This window comes from Pristis pectinata, chromosome 9 (genome assembly GCF_009764475.1).
Source record: "Pristis pectinata isolate sPriPec2 chromosome 9, sPriPec2.1.pri, whole genome shotgun sequence".
In the NCBI taxonomy this organism is placed as follows: Eukaryota; Metazoa; Chordata; class Chondrichthyes; order Rhinopristiformes; family Pristidae; genus Pristis; species Pristis pectinata.
In genome coordinates this window covers 7,731,170-7,746,322 of record NC_067413.1, presented here as the reverse complement: position 1 = coordinate 7,746,322, position 15,153 = coordinate 7,731,170, and the positions used below count along the sequence as shown (strand labels likewise).

Here is a 15,153-nt window from a genome sequence, read left to right as displayed (position 1 = left end):
CTCAGGAGAAAACCATGATGAATCATCTACCCAGCACTGCTGGCCGAACACAGTTGTAAATGCTTCAACCTTGTCTATAGCACTAGCATCCTGGGCTCTGCCATCAGAGGATGGGGATGCTCTTGGACCTTCCTCTTTCTGTTAGCTAGTTAATTGTCCACTAGTCAAAGTCAAGTCGAGTTTATGCACAAGTACATGAATGCACAGGTGCAATGAAAAACTTACTTGCAGCAGCATCACTGGCACATATCATTAGAGACACAACATTCACAAGAAAAATGTCCTGATGAAAGGTCTTGACCCAAAACGTCGACTGTTTATTTCCCTCCATAGATGCTGCCTGACCTGCTGAGTTCCTCTAGCATTTTTTGTGTGTGTTGCTCCAGATTCCAACACCTGCAGAATCTCTTGTGTCAAAGTGTTACTACACTGAGGTTGTGATTAGGGTTGTGCAGGTTGGTTCAACAACTGAATTGTTGAAGGGAATTAACTGTTCTTGAACCTACTGTATGGGACTTCAGGCTTCTGTACCTTCTGCCCGATGGTAGCTGCAAGAAGATAGCATGGCCCGGATGGTGGGAACCTTTGATGATAGGTGCTGCCTTCTTGAGGCAGTGCCTCATGTAGGTTTGCAATGAAAGGTGGCAGGTCTGCAGAGCTTTGATCTGATCCATTTGTTCTGAGATCGCTAAGCTATACCTACTACATGCCATTTTCACTGTTTAGTAAGTAAGTTGTTTTGTGCTGCAGCTTCAATGCATTCCCACCTCTGTTAGGTACAACCGGTGCGAGCTTGCAGGACGCCTTTCAGTGCTCCACCTGACTTGATAATAACAATGAAGTGAGGGATGCGCCAGGCCATGAGATGACAGATTCTGGTGCTGCTGATGGTCCACAGACCTATCCTGAGCCTGTCCCATTCGGCATAAATGCAGTGCCAAACAACATAATGGAATATAACCTCAGAGTGAAGACAGACTTTGTGTCCACAAGAAATATATGGTGGCCAGTTCTTCCAAAGGACCTGCCAGAGGTAGATTGGTTGAAAGAGAGAAAGGGAGAGAGAGAGAGAGAGATACAAGGAGAAAAAGAGAACAAAGGTCACCTATTTAAGGATTTAAGGTAGATGTGGTAAAGTAGTTACTCTTAGAGGGCTGGGAGACTTTGGAACCCTCTTCCTCAGAGGGTAGTGGAAGCACAGGCTTTGGATATTTTTAAGGCAGAGCTAGAGAGATACGTGGTAAGTAAAGATTAAAGCAGAAGTTACATTCAGATTGGGCATGATTTTGTTAAATAGTGGAGCAGGCTTGAAGGGCTGAGGGACCTACTCCCACTCCTACCTTGTATGTCTATATGTTAGAGAAAGGAGAGAGAGAGAGAGAGAGAGAAAACAGGAGAGAGAGAGAGAGAGAGAGAGAGAGAGAGAAAGAGAGAGAGAAAGAGAAATAGAGAGTGAGAGATATGGAGAGAAGATTATCTGGATGCCAAACAAACAGCCTGACAATTCCAAAATAGTGGAGGGAGGAGGATAAAGCTGGGTTTCCTTAATCATTTTCAGTTAAACTGAGAAGTCATCAATCTGAAATGTTAACTCTGTTTCTTCTCTACAAGTGCTCCCTCTCTCGCTCAGTATTTCTACGTTTACTGGTTGAATTTCAGATTTCCAGCCACTGTGGTATTTTGCTTATGTTGGAAATAAGCACATTGTCAGTGGGTCCTGGGTGCACTATTTCATGTCTGCTCTTCTGAGGTACAGTGAAAGGGATGACACCAGAAGGAAAGAACTAGCAAGCAATATTGGCAGGCTTTCTGGGAAGGAGAAGTGGTTTAATGTCAGGATTTGGGTTGGCAGGAAGTCAAATTATGAACAATGCAAAATGACTTTCATGACAACCAATCAAATTTCTGACAATTAACCACTTGGCTAACAAATGAAGCAAACATCTATCAGCATCCAAGTTGCCTAGCAGCTGTAGTGACATTACACAGCTGGCAAAAGTACCCGGACAGTGTTATGTCCACGCAGTCTGAAAGATCACTTACAAGGGATTGCGCATCATTATGAATCACCACAGAAAAGTTCTGAGAGAGTATTTGTTGATGAACTTTTTGCCGAAGGGCATCAGTGTACAAGAATCCTCAAAGAACCCACTGTTTTCATGGCTTTTCATGAGTGACCATTAGCATCTGCAGCTCATGAAATGAGGGAACTAATTGCTGGTTGTTTGGAAGTTCCAGATCAGCCTTGGATTCGGCTTTTATAATATGATGATCCAATCCATGATGCAGATGCGAAAGCCATGCACATTCCAGCTAAAGCTTGTTTTGATGTGGCAGCAGAGCAACAATCAACACTATGTGTTAATTAGACAGAAGCTTCAAATGGGTTTACAACAGAGGTTACCCGTGCAATTAAGAACTTGCTCTGATTGAAACAAAGGTACATAAACATTTCTGCACCAGTCAAACAATTCCAGACTTGCATTCACTCATCATAAACACCACATGACTGGAAAAAAAAGGAAATCTGGGGAAGTTGCAAGACACTGAACCTGTAATTTTACCAACAGCAACCTTTGCTTACATCTCCAAGACATTGTTATTTTTTTCAACACTGTATATTAAACTCATTTGTTGGATATCAGCCCAGAATATAGATCTTTTGACCCAAAAAAGCAGGAATTTTAATTTTGTTTGTTTTTTTTTGAAACAATTCTGTTCGCAAGCCACTTAGTCCATCCTTTCCCTTGGCAACTATGTGAAACTGAACTAGACTGCTTACAGCCTTGTCATACTTGAGCCTGAGATGAGTTTTGGACCTCGCTTCATGCTATCACCAAGACTGCTTTCATCTCTTTATGTCACCCAACTCCAGCCTCAGCTCATCCGCTGTTAAATCCTTCATCCATGTCTTTCTGTGTATGGAGTTGACTATTCTAAAGTTCTCCAGCCCAAACAAGCGTAAGTGATCCCAAAGCAGGAGAGGTCAATTCCCCCTTCCCTGCTTCAGTCCCCACAGTGTCCAGTACCAATGTATGTCATAGAGTCATACAGCACAGAAACAGGCCTGTTGGCCAATCATGTCCATGCTGACCATCAATTATCCATCCACACTAATCCCATCTACATAGTCCATGACCTCCTACAGATACCCACTTCCACCACCCACTCAATCCCTCAACCAACATTGGCATGGCAGCTCATTTGGTCGTTATTCCTTTGCTCTTTCTTGGAACCTGGCAAATTTTTCAAGTACCAAATCGCAATCACCCATCATCCCTGTGTTCATTGAGCTACACTGGATCTTGGTTAAGCAATGCTTCAATTTTAAAATCCTTACCCTTGTTTTCAAATTCAAGTCCCCCCATGGTTTCTTCTCTCTGAAACCACTTCTGTAACTTCATTCAGTCCCACAATTCTCTGAAATATAATTGTGCTGTTTCAATTCCACCCTATTAAGTATCCTGTTTATCCACTCCAACGCTAATGCCTGAGCCTACAGCTGCTAAGATCCTAAACTCTGGTATTTCCCACCAACTCCTCACTATCTTTCTTCCTTTAAGACTACTTTTCTGACCAAGTTTTTGCTCATCTGCACTAATATCCTTTTATGTGGTACAAATGAAACACACTAAAGTGGTTTTGCTGCATTAAATGGAATTTGTCACTGTTGTTGCTAAGTACTGGATGTGGTCTCATAATGAGAGAACATTGATCTGGCGAGAAATATCGCGACTGATTTTCATTTGCCAACTTCCAACAAAAAGCAAAGGAATGATGGCCAACTAATTGGAGGTTGATAGGTTCTTGATTAGCAAGGGCTTCAAAGGTTAGGGGAGAAGGTAGGAGAATGGGGTTGAGAGGGAAAAAATAAATGATTGAATGGCAGAGCAGACTGGATGGGCCGAATGGCCTAATTCTGCTCCTACGTCTTATGGTCTTCGAATCTAATTTGCCAGTGTTGGTTGAAGGACATATGCCTGAGGTGGTGGAAGTGGGTACTTGTAGAAGATCATGGACCAAGTGGTAAATGGGATTAGTGCAGATGGATAGTTGATGGTCAACATGGACATGGTGGGCCAACAGACCTGTTTTTGTGCTGTATGACTTTATGACATTGGTGCTGGACACTAGAAGGGGTGGGGGGGGGGGTGTGTGGGGAAATTGACCTCTCCTGCTTTGGGATCACTTACATCCCTGAGAGGGCAAACAGGTCTGTAGGTTTACCTCTCATCTGAAAGATAGCACTTCTAACAGTGCAGCACTCCCTCAGTGCTGAATGGGAGTCACAGCCTGTGGTATGCACTTCAGCAGATCTTGAATGCTTATCCCTCCAAATCAAAGGCACAAGTGCTACCACTCAGCCAAAACTGACACCAGAGAAGTGCACAATTATTTATAGCTTTAAGAAAGAAAGGGGGGAAAAAAATCTGTATTACATTTGCATTCGCCCAGCTTTGTATATCAAGTTCCAGCGTGAGAGTCTCAATTGTATGCATGTTTCCAAATCCATGAAACATAGGAGGTTGATTTATTGGGATTAAGATGAAAATATGATTATACAATGAGTTTTATGCAACATGATTTTTGCCATCACAATTGTCCTTGACCCTTAACAGCATGAGCAGTCATTGATGCATGCAGTCTGTTTGCTGAAAACGAGATAGAACTAATCGGTATAATTAAAAGTTTTACATCTGGCAAATGTCCAAGGGGCATGAAACACAAGTGTCAGCTTAATTTCACTACAAACTAACAAATTAAATCCATGGTTCCTGTCAGGGATTTTGTAACCTTGTCACTGATTCCATTCCCCCACAGGCTGAACTGGACTGCACATAAAAACTCTGATGGGATCTCAAGTGCCTCTGTTCCACTTCCCACACTTCTCTCTCAGTCTGTCCCCTTCTACCCCGAGTACAGATGGGTTGTCCTTGTGCTCCTCTTCAACCCCATCAGCATCCACATTCAATGGATCATTATTTTCTCCAAAACAATGGAGCCACCTCCCCTTTTACCTCGTCAAGAAACAAACAAAAACTGCAGATGCTGGATAACTGAAATAAAAACAGAAAATGCTGGAGATACTTAGCGGTTAGGCAGCATCTGTGGACAGGGAAACAGACCTAACACTTCAGATCGATGATGTAAGGTCACCAACCAAAACATTCTCTCTCCGTTGCTTGGGTTAGGACATTTTTTGTTTTTGTTTTCTTTTCATTCTTCCCTTCCTAACATCCAGCTTTCCAAACACTCCCTTTAAATGAAGCAGGGACCTATTGGTAGCTCTGCCAATTTGCTATACTGCACTCAGGGCTCATGACGTGGTCATCTCTACGTTGGAGTAACCAAAAGCAGACTGGATGCTTCAGAGAACCCTCCATTCAGTCCACCAGGTAGGTGACTGTGAGCTTCCAGTTGTGTGTCACTTCAATTCTCTATCCCATTCCCACCCCGACCTCTTTATATTTGGTCTCCTACTCTGTTCAGACAATTCTCAACATAACTTGGAGAACACCAATACCGCCCTGTCTCTGCAGCCTCCTCCAATCAAAGCATGATCTTTGAGTTCCATTAACTCTGGCCTTTTGAACTCCTTCATCACCACCCTTTTCCAATCCTATTCGTTTGGATATCTGGGCCTCACATACACAAATGCTCTTTCCAAATCCCTCAACTTTCTCTCCTCAGGTCCTTCCTCTAATCCACCTCCAAAACAGATTTTGATTGCATATCTTGATATCTATGTTTCAGCATCCAAATTATATTGATTATGTTTCTGAAAATCTCTAGGTGAGGTTTCTCCATCTTAAACCAAGTTGTGTATTTGTAAAGTTATTACTTCAGTGTATAAACAGATGCCACCACACTCCCATGCTTGAAGTCCCACCCCGTTTGCCCTGGTCCAAGCTCTTTGTTGCAGGATGGTCTTTTGCCCAACCTTCTGCTGAAAAACTGGCTCTTGATGCTTCAAATGGCCCAGTGCACAGGCAGCCAGCTGCACTCACAGAATGGCTTTGACAGCCATTGAGGCCCCGCCCTCCTGCCCTACCCCCACCTGCCCCCTCCTGCTACTGGGACAAAACAGTCCAAAAAGATTTCATTGAATGATTTGAAACAGAACAAAAATGATTGCATACATTTTAAATGTGCTTACTTTTTTTTGTTTCTCATTTACTCAGATTGAAATAAGAGATAAGATTCAGAAACGTACAATAGTAGAAAGAAGTCATTTAGAAGTCACTCAGACTGGTGCTCAATCGAAAATGAAATAAAAAAAATTAAGGCTGATAGAATTTTGATAGCAAAAGATATTAAGGGTCATAGAACTAAAATAGAGTTAAGCCACAGGTCAGGCATAATTTAACTAAATGACAGAATGGACTTGAGGACCTGAATCACCCTCTCCACTTCCTTTGTTGCAGGAGCAATGCTGTGGCTGGGCAAGTGGCAGTGCTTGCTTGTAAATCTGTAACTGTCAACTCCAAAATGAGGAGATTTTTTTATATAATAAAAGGATATAAATGCTTCAGCAATAATTCCACGTACCTGCATCTTGAATGTACTGAAACTGCCCAGTTCTCAAGTCATCAGAACTGTGTTCAGTCTTGGAAGCTTGGTGTCTGCCCATGGTGGATGATGGTTGCTGTGTGTGGTCTGACATCTGTGACTTGGCATCCTGCCTGAGATAGCCTTGGAGAAGTTCATGTAGCAGATTCAAGCAGTTCAAATGCTCTTGGCCCCAGAATATCTAAATAGACACCAAAAAGAGTAGCACAGCTACTGATAACATGCAGGGGAACAAGACACTAAAAATCAAAGATCTAATTACACCACTTAGACAAATTGATGGATAGAGTCTGGGTATTTATTTCAATATCGAGCCATTTTTTGGCCTTGTTTGAAGCCAGCAATAAACGAAAATTTCATTGGGTTTAAGGAGTACTAAGTATTGGAGTACTGCGTGCTGTTCTGGTCGCTACACTATAGGAAAGATGTGATTGTGCTGGAGAGAGTGTAGAGGAGATTCACCAGGATGTTGACTGGATTGGAGGACTTTAGTAATGGGGAGAGGTTGGACAGGCTGGGTTTGTTTTCCTGGAGTGAAGGTGGCTGAGGGATGACCTGAGAGAGGTGTATAAAATTATAAGGCACATAGATAAGGTAGATAGCTGGAATCTTTTTAAAACCAAGAGGGCACAGGTTTAAGGTGAGAGGATGGAGTTTTAAAGGGGATTTCAAGTGAAAGTTTTTTTTACACTGAGAGTGGTTAATATTTGGAACTCACTGTCAGAGGAGGTGGTGGAGTCAGATGCATTCATTATTTTTAAGGGACATTCAGACAGGCACTTAAATAGGCAAGGCATAGAAGGATACAGAGCAAATGTGAGTAAACGGGGTTAGTCGGTGGACAGAAGGGTCAGTGTGGACGTGGGGGATCAGAGGGCCCATTTCTATGCTGTACAACTCAATGATTCAAGGGGTCATGGATCATTACTCAGTTCGGTAACCAGCAAAATTTGTTGAGGTCTCTCATGTTCATCAGGATTGCCCATAAATGCTGAAGGCAACACAAATCACAATCCAACATCTGAAGATGTCAATTCTCAGTACACTAGGGGAGTTTCCAAGTGCACCTCAATGAAAAACTGGCCATAAGTACATTTGAAAAAGATAAACAAGTAATTAAGAAGACTCAGGAGCCCTACAGTTGATCATACATGAAGTTTCAAAGGAATCCATTGGCCTTGATACCACTGCCAGCAGGACTGGTTTGAAGATAGTGTCACTGAGATCAAATTCATCTTGGACCAGCAGAGGAAAGCTTTGTGTAACTGACAAAACGAATCATCAGCTTGTCAGATGAAGAGCTTTTTTCATCAGCTCAAAACTCCAATTCAGAGGAGGATCTGAGAAACCAAAAACAAAGGGTGGATGGGCAAAGCAAAAGAATTCACTGGCAGAATGATGTACACAGATTTCCAGTGAGGTAATGACCCTGTAAGGTCCAAGCTCACGTGGCCTCCCACCACTGAGATCTGAAGATGTAGTGTCCTCCTTAAAGCTGATGAATCAGTCATAGAGCACCAAATTCTGCCTGTGACTGATGACACTATCGACTCCATCCCTTGGTACCCAGTCTGGGGAACTGTCACCAAACCACCAAAGTCTGAAGATATCCAAATAGCAATTAAGTAAATGAAGAACAATGAAACATCAGGTCCTGATGGTAATCGAGCTGAAATATTGAAGGGGAAGAAACACTGATGAACAAGCTCTATCTGCTACTCTAGTGTATTGAAGAAAGAGTAGGACCAGCTGTGTGAACTATTTCCCAAAGTTTTGTACAACTGCAACATGACACCCCAACTTATACTCAATGGCTCTGCCGATGAAAGCAAGCATATCATAATGCCTTTTCTACTACCCTATCCACCTGTGTTGCCACTTTCAGGGAGCTATAAGCTTGCACCCCCAGGTTTCTCTGTACCTCAGCTCTTCTAAGTTCCCTGCCATTCAGTCTATATGCTCCACCAGAATCTGACCTCCCAAAGTGCATAACCTCACACTTGTCTGGATGAAATTCCATCTGCCACTGCTCTGCCAAACTTTCCAGCTAATCCAGGTTCTGCTGTATCAACCTAGAACATGGAACAGTACAGCACAGGAACAGGCCCTTCGGCCCACAATGTTGTGCCGAACTAATTAAACTAGTAATTAAATACCTAATTAAACTAATCCCTTTTGCCTACATAATGTCCACATCCCTCCATTCTCTGCATATTCACGTGCCTATCTAAGAGCCCCTTAAACGCCTCTATCGTATTTACCTCCAGCACCACCCCTGGTGGCGCATTCCAGGCACCCATCACTCTCTGTGTAAAAAAAACTTGCCCTGCACATCTTCTTTGAACTTACCCCCTTTCACCTTAAATGCATCCCCTCTAGTATCAGACATTTTGGCCTTGGGAAAAAGATACCTGCTGTCTACTCTATCTAAGCCTCTCATAATCTTAAGTATTTCTATCAGGTCTCCTCTCAGCCTCCATCACTCCAGAGAAAACAACCCAAGTTTTGTCCAACCTCTCCTTATAGCACATGCCCCCTAATCCAGGCAGCATCCTGATAAACCTCTTCTGCACCCTCTCCAAAGCCTCCACATCCTTCCCATAATGAGGCAACCATAAGACAACCTATCCTTAGCTATCCTTTGCTATCTATGACAACGCCAATATTTGTGTCATCTGCAACCTTACCAATCATACTCCCTTTTCTCATACAAGACACATATACTGTATATATATTAGTTATTTATAGATATCAAAAACAAATTATTGTTGGCAACAATAATCCAACTTCAATACATTGAGGATAGTAACATTCTACACTCGAAAAAAGACCTAGACAAAGCACATCATTGCTGCTTTGAAGCTTACAATAGCCCAGGGCTAACACTAAACTCTGGCAAAACAAGGTTCACAGGCCGGATCCTGGTCAATCAGTTGATTCAGCAAAGACAATCTAAAGTGACAGCGAGGAACTGAACAAGTATAAACACTTTGCTTACCTCAGTAGGGGTCCCTTCCAGAGGACCAGCTTAGATGTTGAGATTCAGCATAGAATATGATGTGTTAGCCTTGCTTTCAGCAGGCTGTCTTGCTGTGTGTTCAGTAACAACAAGATCAAATACGTTCTAGACTTCTAGCTTAAAAGCTGTGGTAAGCTCAACTCTCCTCTAAGGCTGCTAGACTTGGGTGGCCTTGAAAATATGGAACATCAGCGCCAGCATTTTCTTTGGAAGAGCCTCAATATTAACGCAGGAGCCCCTGCATGAACTTGTGTCCTCCAAGAGGCCAACATCTTGTGCGTTGAAGTCCTGATTACCCAGTGTCAACTGAGGTGGGGCACTATGTGCATGTGTTTGATGCAAGCCTAGCAAAACAACTGCTGTACACTCAACTCAAGAGAGAAAAGAAATGGAGAGGCCAAAAGAAACACTCAGACATCCTCAAGACAAACACCATACAGTGGGATACAGCAGGCCGGAGTAATGTTAAGTCACAGAGTCATACAACACAGAAAAAGGCCCCTCGGCCCAATTGGCCCAAGCCAACTGAGACACCCATCTAAACTAGTCCCATTTGCCCATGTTTAGCCCATATCCCTCAAAACCTTTCCTATACATGTACCTGTCCAAATGTCTTTTTATTATCTGGTGAAGACTTCTCAGAGAAGGAGAAACCTCCTTTGAGGAAAATCATCACATCATAGTCACAGGAATAAAAAGGGCAGACAAACCTCTGTAGCAACTGGAGGCTAAATTTACCTTCTAACACCACCAGATTTAACCATCGACCCTGGGGATTACTGCTCCTGCCGCCAGCAACTTTTTGAAATGTTGTCACTGTTGGAAAGTGGGAAGCTGGGTAGGCACCTTGCACGCAGCATGCTCCCACAACAAAGCCTCGGCATTGATTGGTAATTGGCTTATTATTGTCACATGTACTGCGATGCAGTGAAAAGCTTTGTTTTGCATGACATCCATGCAGATCATTCCATACATAAGTACATCGAGATAGCACAAAAGGGACAACAATAACAGAATGCAGAATATAGTGTTAACGTTACAGAGAAAGTTCAGTGCAGGTAGGCAAGTGAGGTGTAAGGGCCATGACGAGGTAGATTGTGAGATCAAGAGTTCATGTTTATCGTAGAAGAAGAGATCCATTCAAGAGTCTTATAACAGTGGGATAGAAGCTGTCCTTGAGCCTGCTGGTACGTGTTTTCAAGCTTTTCTATCTTCTGCCTGATGAAAGGGGGGAGGAGAGCGAATGACCGTGGTGGGAGGGAGTTATTTATTTATTAATTTTTCAGGATCACAGTGTCGCTGACAAGGCCAGCATTTATTGCTCACTGTTCTGGTGAAGGTACTCCCACAGCATTATCAGAATTAGGAGGCCTGTGATTTAGACCCAGCACAACTAAGAAGTGTTGATATAGTTCCAAGTCATGGTGATGTGGAGAATCTGCAAGTGGTAGTGCCCTCATAAGCTTTGTTCTTCTTGGTGGTTGAGGACAAGGGTTTGGGAAGTGCTGTCGGAATAGCACAGGCAAGTAACTGCACAACACTGGAGGGAAAGAATGATAGGGTACCAATGAAACAGGCTGCTTGGTCCTGGATGATGTTGAGTTTCTAGGGAATAGTTGAAGCTGCACTCATCCAAGCAAGTGGAGGATATCCCATCATGCTCCTAACTTGTGCCTTGCACATGTTGGCAAGGTGAGGCGAGTATCATGTACAAGATACCCAGCCTCTGAACTGCTCTTGCAGTCACAGTATTTATGTGGCAGGTCCAGTTGAGTTTCTGGTCAAGGTGACCTCCATAATATTGATAATGTGGTCTATGAAGGCAGTTCACCACTACCTTTTCAAAGACAATTAGGAAAGGGAAATGTGCGCTGGTCTTGCCTGCCATGCCTACATCCTAAGAAATGCAAATATAAAACAGAACACTTGGTAATGCCTCTCAATACTAAGGATAGGTGGTTAGACTCTGTCTTGTTGGAGATGGTGATTGCCTCGTACTTCTGTGGCACAAATATTACTTGCCACTTATCAGTCTGTGCCTGAATGTTGTCAAGGTCTTGTTGTATGCATGCATGAACGCCTTCAGTTCCTGAGGAGCTGTGAATAGAATTGAGCAATCAGCAGCAAACTACCGACTTTATCACAGAAGCAGAGGCATTGATAAAATAGCTGAAGACGGTTAGGCCAAGAACTGCCTCGAGGAATTCCGGCAGTGATATCTTGGAACTGAGATGAGTGACATCCAACAACCGTAACCATCTTTGCACGAAGTATGACTCCCACCATTGGATGGGTTTCCCTCGATACCCAATGACCAGGTCTACCATTGCTCCTTGATGTCACACTCGGTCAAGTGCTGCCTTGATGTCAAGGGCAGTCATTTCTCGCCTCCAGAACTCAGCTCTTTGGTCCACGTTTGGGCCAAGATTATGATGAGGTATGGATCTGAGAAGTCCTGGTGAAACCCAAACTGGGCATCAGTGAGCAGGGTATAGATGAGTAAGTGTTTCTTGACAGCCCTGTGTCTGCATTCTGTACTCTGCATTCTGTTATTGGTTTTCCCTTGTACTGCCTCAATGTACTGGTGTGAAATGACCTGTATGGATGGCGTGCACTGTACCTCGGTACATGCGACAACAATAAACCAATTACCACTGTCAACACTTTCCATTGCTTTGCCGATGAAGGAGATTAAGCAGAATGGGTAGAAATCTGCAGGAGGATTGGATTTATCCTGCCTTTTTGAAACTGGATACATCCACACAATTTTCCACATGGTCAGGTATGTCCACATCTTGCACAAGAGGTGCAGCTGGTTCTGGGACACAGGTATTCAGTACTACAGCTCAAACACTGGCTGATCCTATAGCCTTTGCTGTATCCATTTCTTTCAGCCGTTTCCTGGCATCACTTGGAACAAACTGAATTGGCTGAAGACTGGCCTCTGTGATAGTGGGGATCTCAGGAAGATGATGAGATTGTTCTAGCTGAATCTGTTTTAATGAAGTTGGCAGACGGTAAACACAGGTCAGGTCACAAACATGCAGTTTTCTGAAATAGTGCCTTACAATCTTTATACATCCTTTTCATAGTGCAAGAGGGTCGCTTTTTAATGTCTCATAATGAAACTCAACAATGGACCACACAGTATTGTTCTGGCGTAACAGCCTAAATGTTTGTGCTTAAGGTTCTGAAACGACAACCTTCTGACTCAAGAGTGTTCCCTCCTATGCATACTGACACTAAGGCCAATCAGAAAGACCTCAGAGTAATTAGAAAAGAAACCTTTTGAACCACCCAATATCTACAAATCTGTGAATTAGTAAAATTCAGATGCAATATTCCTCCATAAAAGGTGGAAAGAATTTATGTCTCTTTTCAACACTGAAGTCAAGATGGGGACGCCAAGGGTTATATCGAAAATAGGTTTCTGTGCCCACTGTGTGATCTTCATTAGCAGAATGAACATTATGACAAACTATTCATCCCAGCAGTTCCTGAAAAAATATATATCTCTATTACTACGAAAACAAAATATTTATGAATGTAGGTACAATGCTTATGATATTGGTTGTTTCATTTTATTGCCCCACACTTTTGTTTGTTTTACTGTGATCTTCTTAGAAGTTTATTACTCATGCAAAAAAATCAACTACTTCAAATGCAAGAGTGTTGAGCTTTACCAGATAACCTGATCATGTTACAAGGGTGCTCTCTGCTTGATTTAGAGAGCTGGAAATAAAAGACATTTGGGTCAAACAAGGAACAGACTCATTAAAGCCAGACTCTCCCAGACACCACTGCCACCCACACAAACCTGGATCAGTCCAGCTTTCACGTCAACCAGCACTTTTGGAACAGAGTGAAAAGGGTCAGGGTCGCCGCTGTGCCTGCACCACTTAGCTTCCAGTTGCATCGAGCAGCAGAACGGGCCAATTAGTGCCCTGTTTCTGTCTTTGAGGCATGTCTTTATGAGCAGATCCTTCAGTTGGAGTGCAAATGTGGCACCCAAGATCATTCCTTAAACAGAGGAAGAAAAGGACGTCAGATTTATCCTCTCTCGCACAACTGCACAATAAATTAAATAGTGCAAGGCTAAAAGAAACATTTGTCTTAGCCTTCATTCTTTCTGCAGTTCTTATGAATCAGTTCTCTGATCTTTACATCTGTACGTAATTAATACAGGATGCCAGCTCCTAAGCAGCATTGTGGAATTATGAGCAAACTGCTGAAGCGACTGAACTCTCCGCAATAATTTATGGAACCCAATATATTTTGCTGACTGACTGATCTGCCTTGTAAAGGAAATATAACATGTACTCTTGTGCTCGGCCGAATATTCCGCATACTTGAAAATTTCCAAACCTGTATTTTAATTCAGCTTCTTGAAAAAATAATTTAACAGCTTCCTCAAGCATTGCTTGGGGCAGAAGCATAAAGCACATCTTTTACACTGCACTCTTACAGATGCTGACTGTAGCAAATTGAGCTCTGGGGATGGTACTTAAGGTCTACGTAGCTGTCCCTTTCCACTCTAACACAGGAACATGAAAACACTTAACATGCGATTTAAGAGGTATTAAATTTAGTCCAAAGTAAACAATGGAAACAATTTGTTTAATGCTGACATATATTCTGTTATTCAAATTTTCTCCACCACTCCTTCAGCAGAAGCACGTGAAAGCAAATTGCATGCATTATCACACCACTGAGTTAAGTGATCGCTGTAATTTCTAACTGTATGCAGTCAGAGCAAGACGCTGTTGAATGGAGCTTCAAAGTGAATGTGTGCAGCTTTGTTGAGCAGAGTGTATTCCTTTGCAGAGTCAATATCATTTAGTCATCAGTAAATGCACAGAGTGATCTTAAGCAGATGAGATCCGTGTGCATGTCATTTATAACCTTTCCTGTTAACATCATTACTATATTGACTGCTGGAAGCCCATATTTGTTGCCTTCACTTCAAACACAGAGAAGCAGGCACATTTATTATTTTAATCCATCACAGTACTTATTTTCACTTTATTGGGGCACTGTGGTGTTCTTTTACACATCATTTCTGTAGCTTTTAATTAAATTTTATGGCTTCAGCCAAGAATCCTGGATGTTTTGTGTCTAACTAGGTTCAAGCAGAGTTCAGGTCAGAGATGAATCAGAAGAAAACACAGAGATGGTTATCAATTTATATGATCTCATCTGGCTAAATCACAGAGAAGGCAGGTAAACAGCTGTCAGGACATTGAAGAGGCAACAGACCAAGTCACAGATTTGACAATAACTAATTCCTCCAATAAACCACCGTTAAAAATTACAAATTTGAAAAATGTTGCGATTCCCTTAAAACTTAAATGATTAAAGAGAAAAAAGAACCAACTACATGAATGATATCTGATCTTGTTTTAGCTCCACTAATCTTCACTTAAATATTTCAGTGTTTTTTTTAAACAATCCACGAGACATCAGGCTTAATTTTCATGCTCCCTTGCATTTGTTATATTTATTTGAATTCTGCAGGACTGATCAGTGTCAACATTTTATCACAGAGTGTTTCTGGAGACTTCAGT

General features: G+C 42.4%; 1 protein-coding gene across 1 annotated transcript in view; it reads right to left on the bottom strand.

Moving 5' to 3' along the window:
* The window catches only part of LOC127574065 (intermembrane lipid transfer protein VPS13B-like), a 795,946-nt gene that overhangs the window by 119,756 nt on the left and 661,037 nt on the right, over nt 1-15,153 (bottom strand). The window contains 2 exon segments of the mRNA XM_052022696.1: nt 6,550-6,751; nt 13,407-13,609. Of these exon segments, the coding sequence (XP_051878656.1) occupies nt 6,550-6,751; nt 13,407-13,609 (405 nt within the window).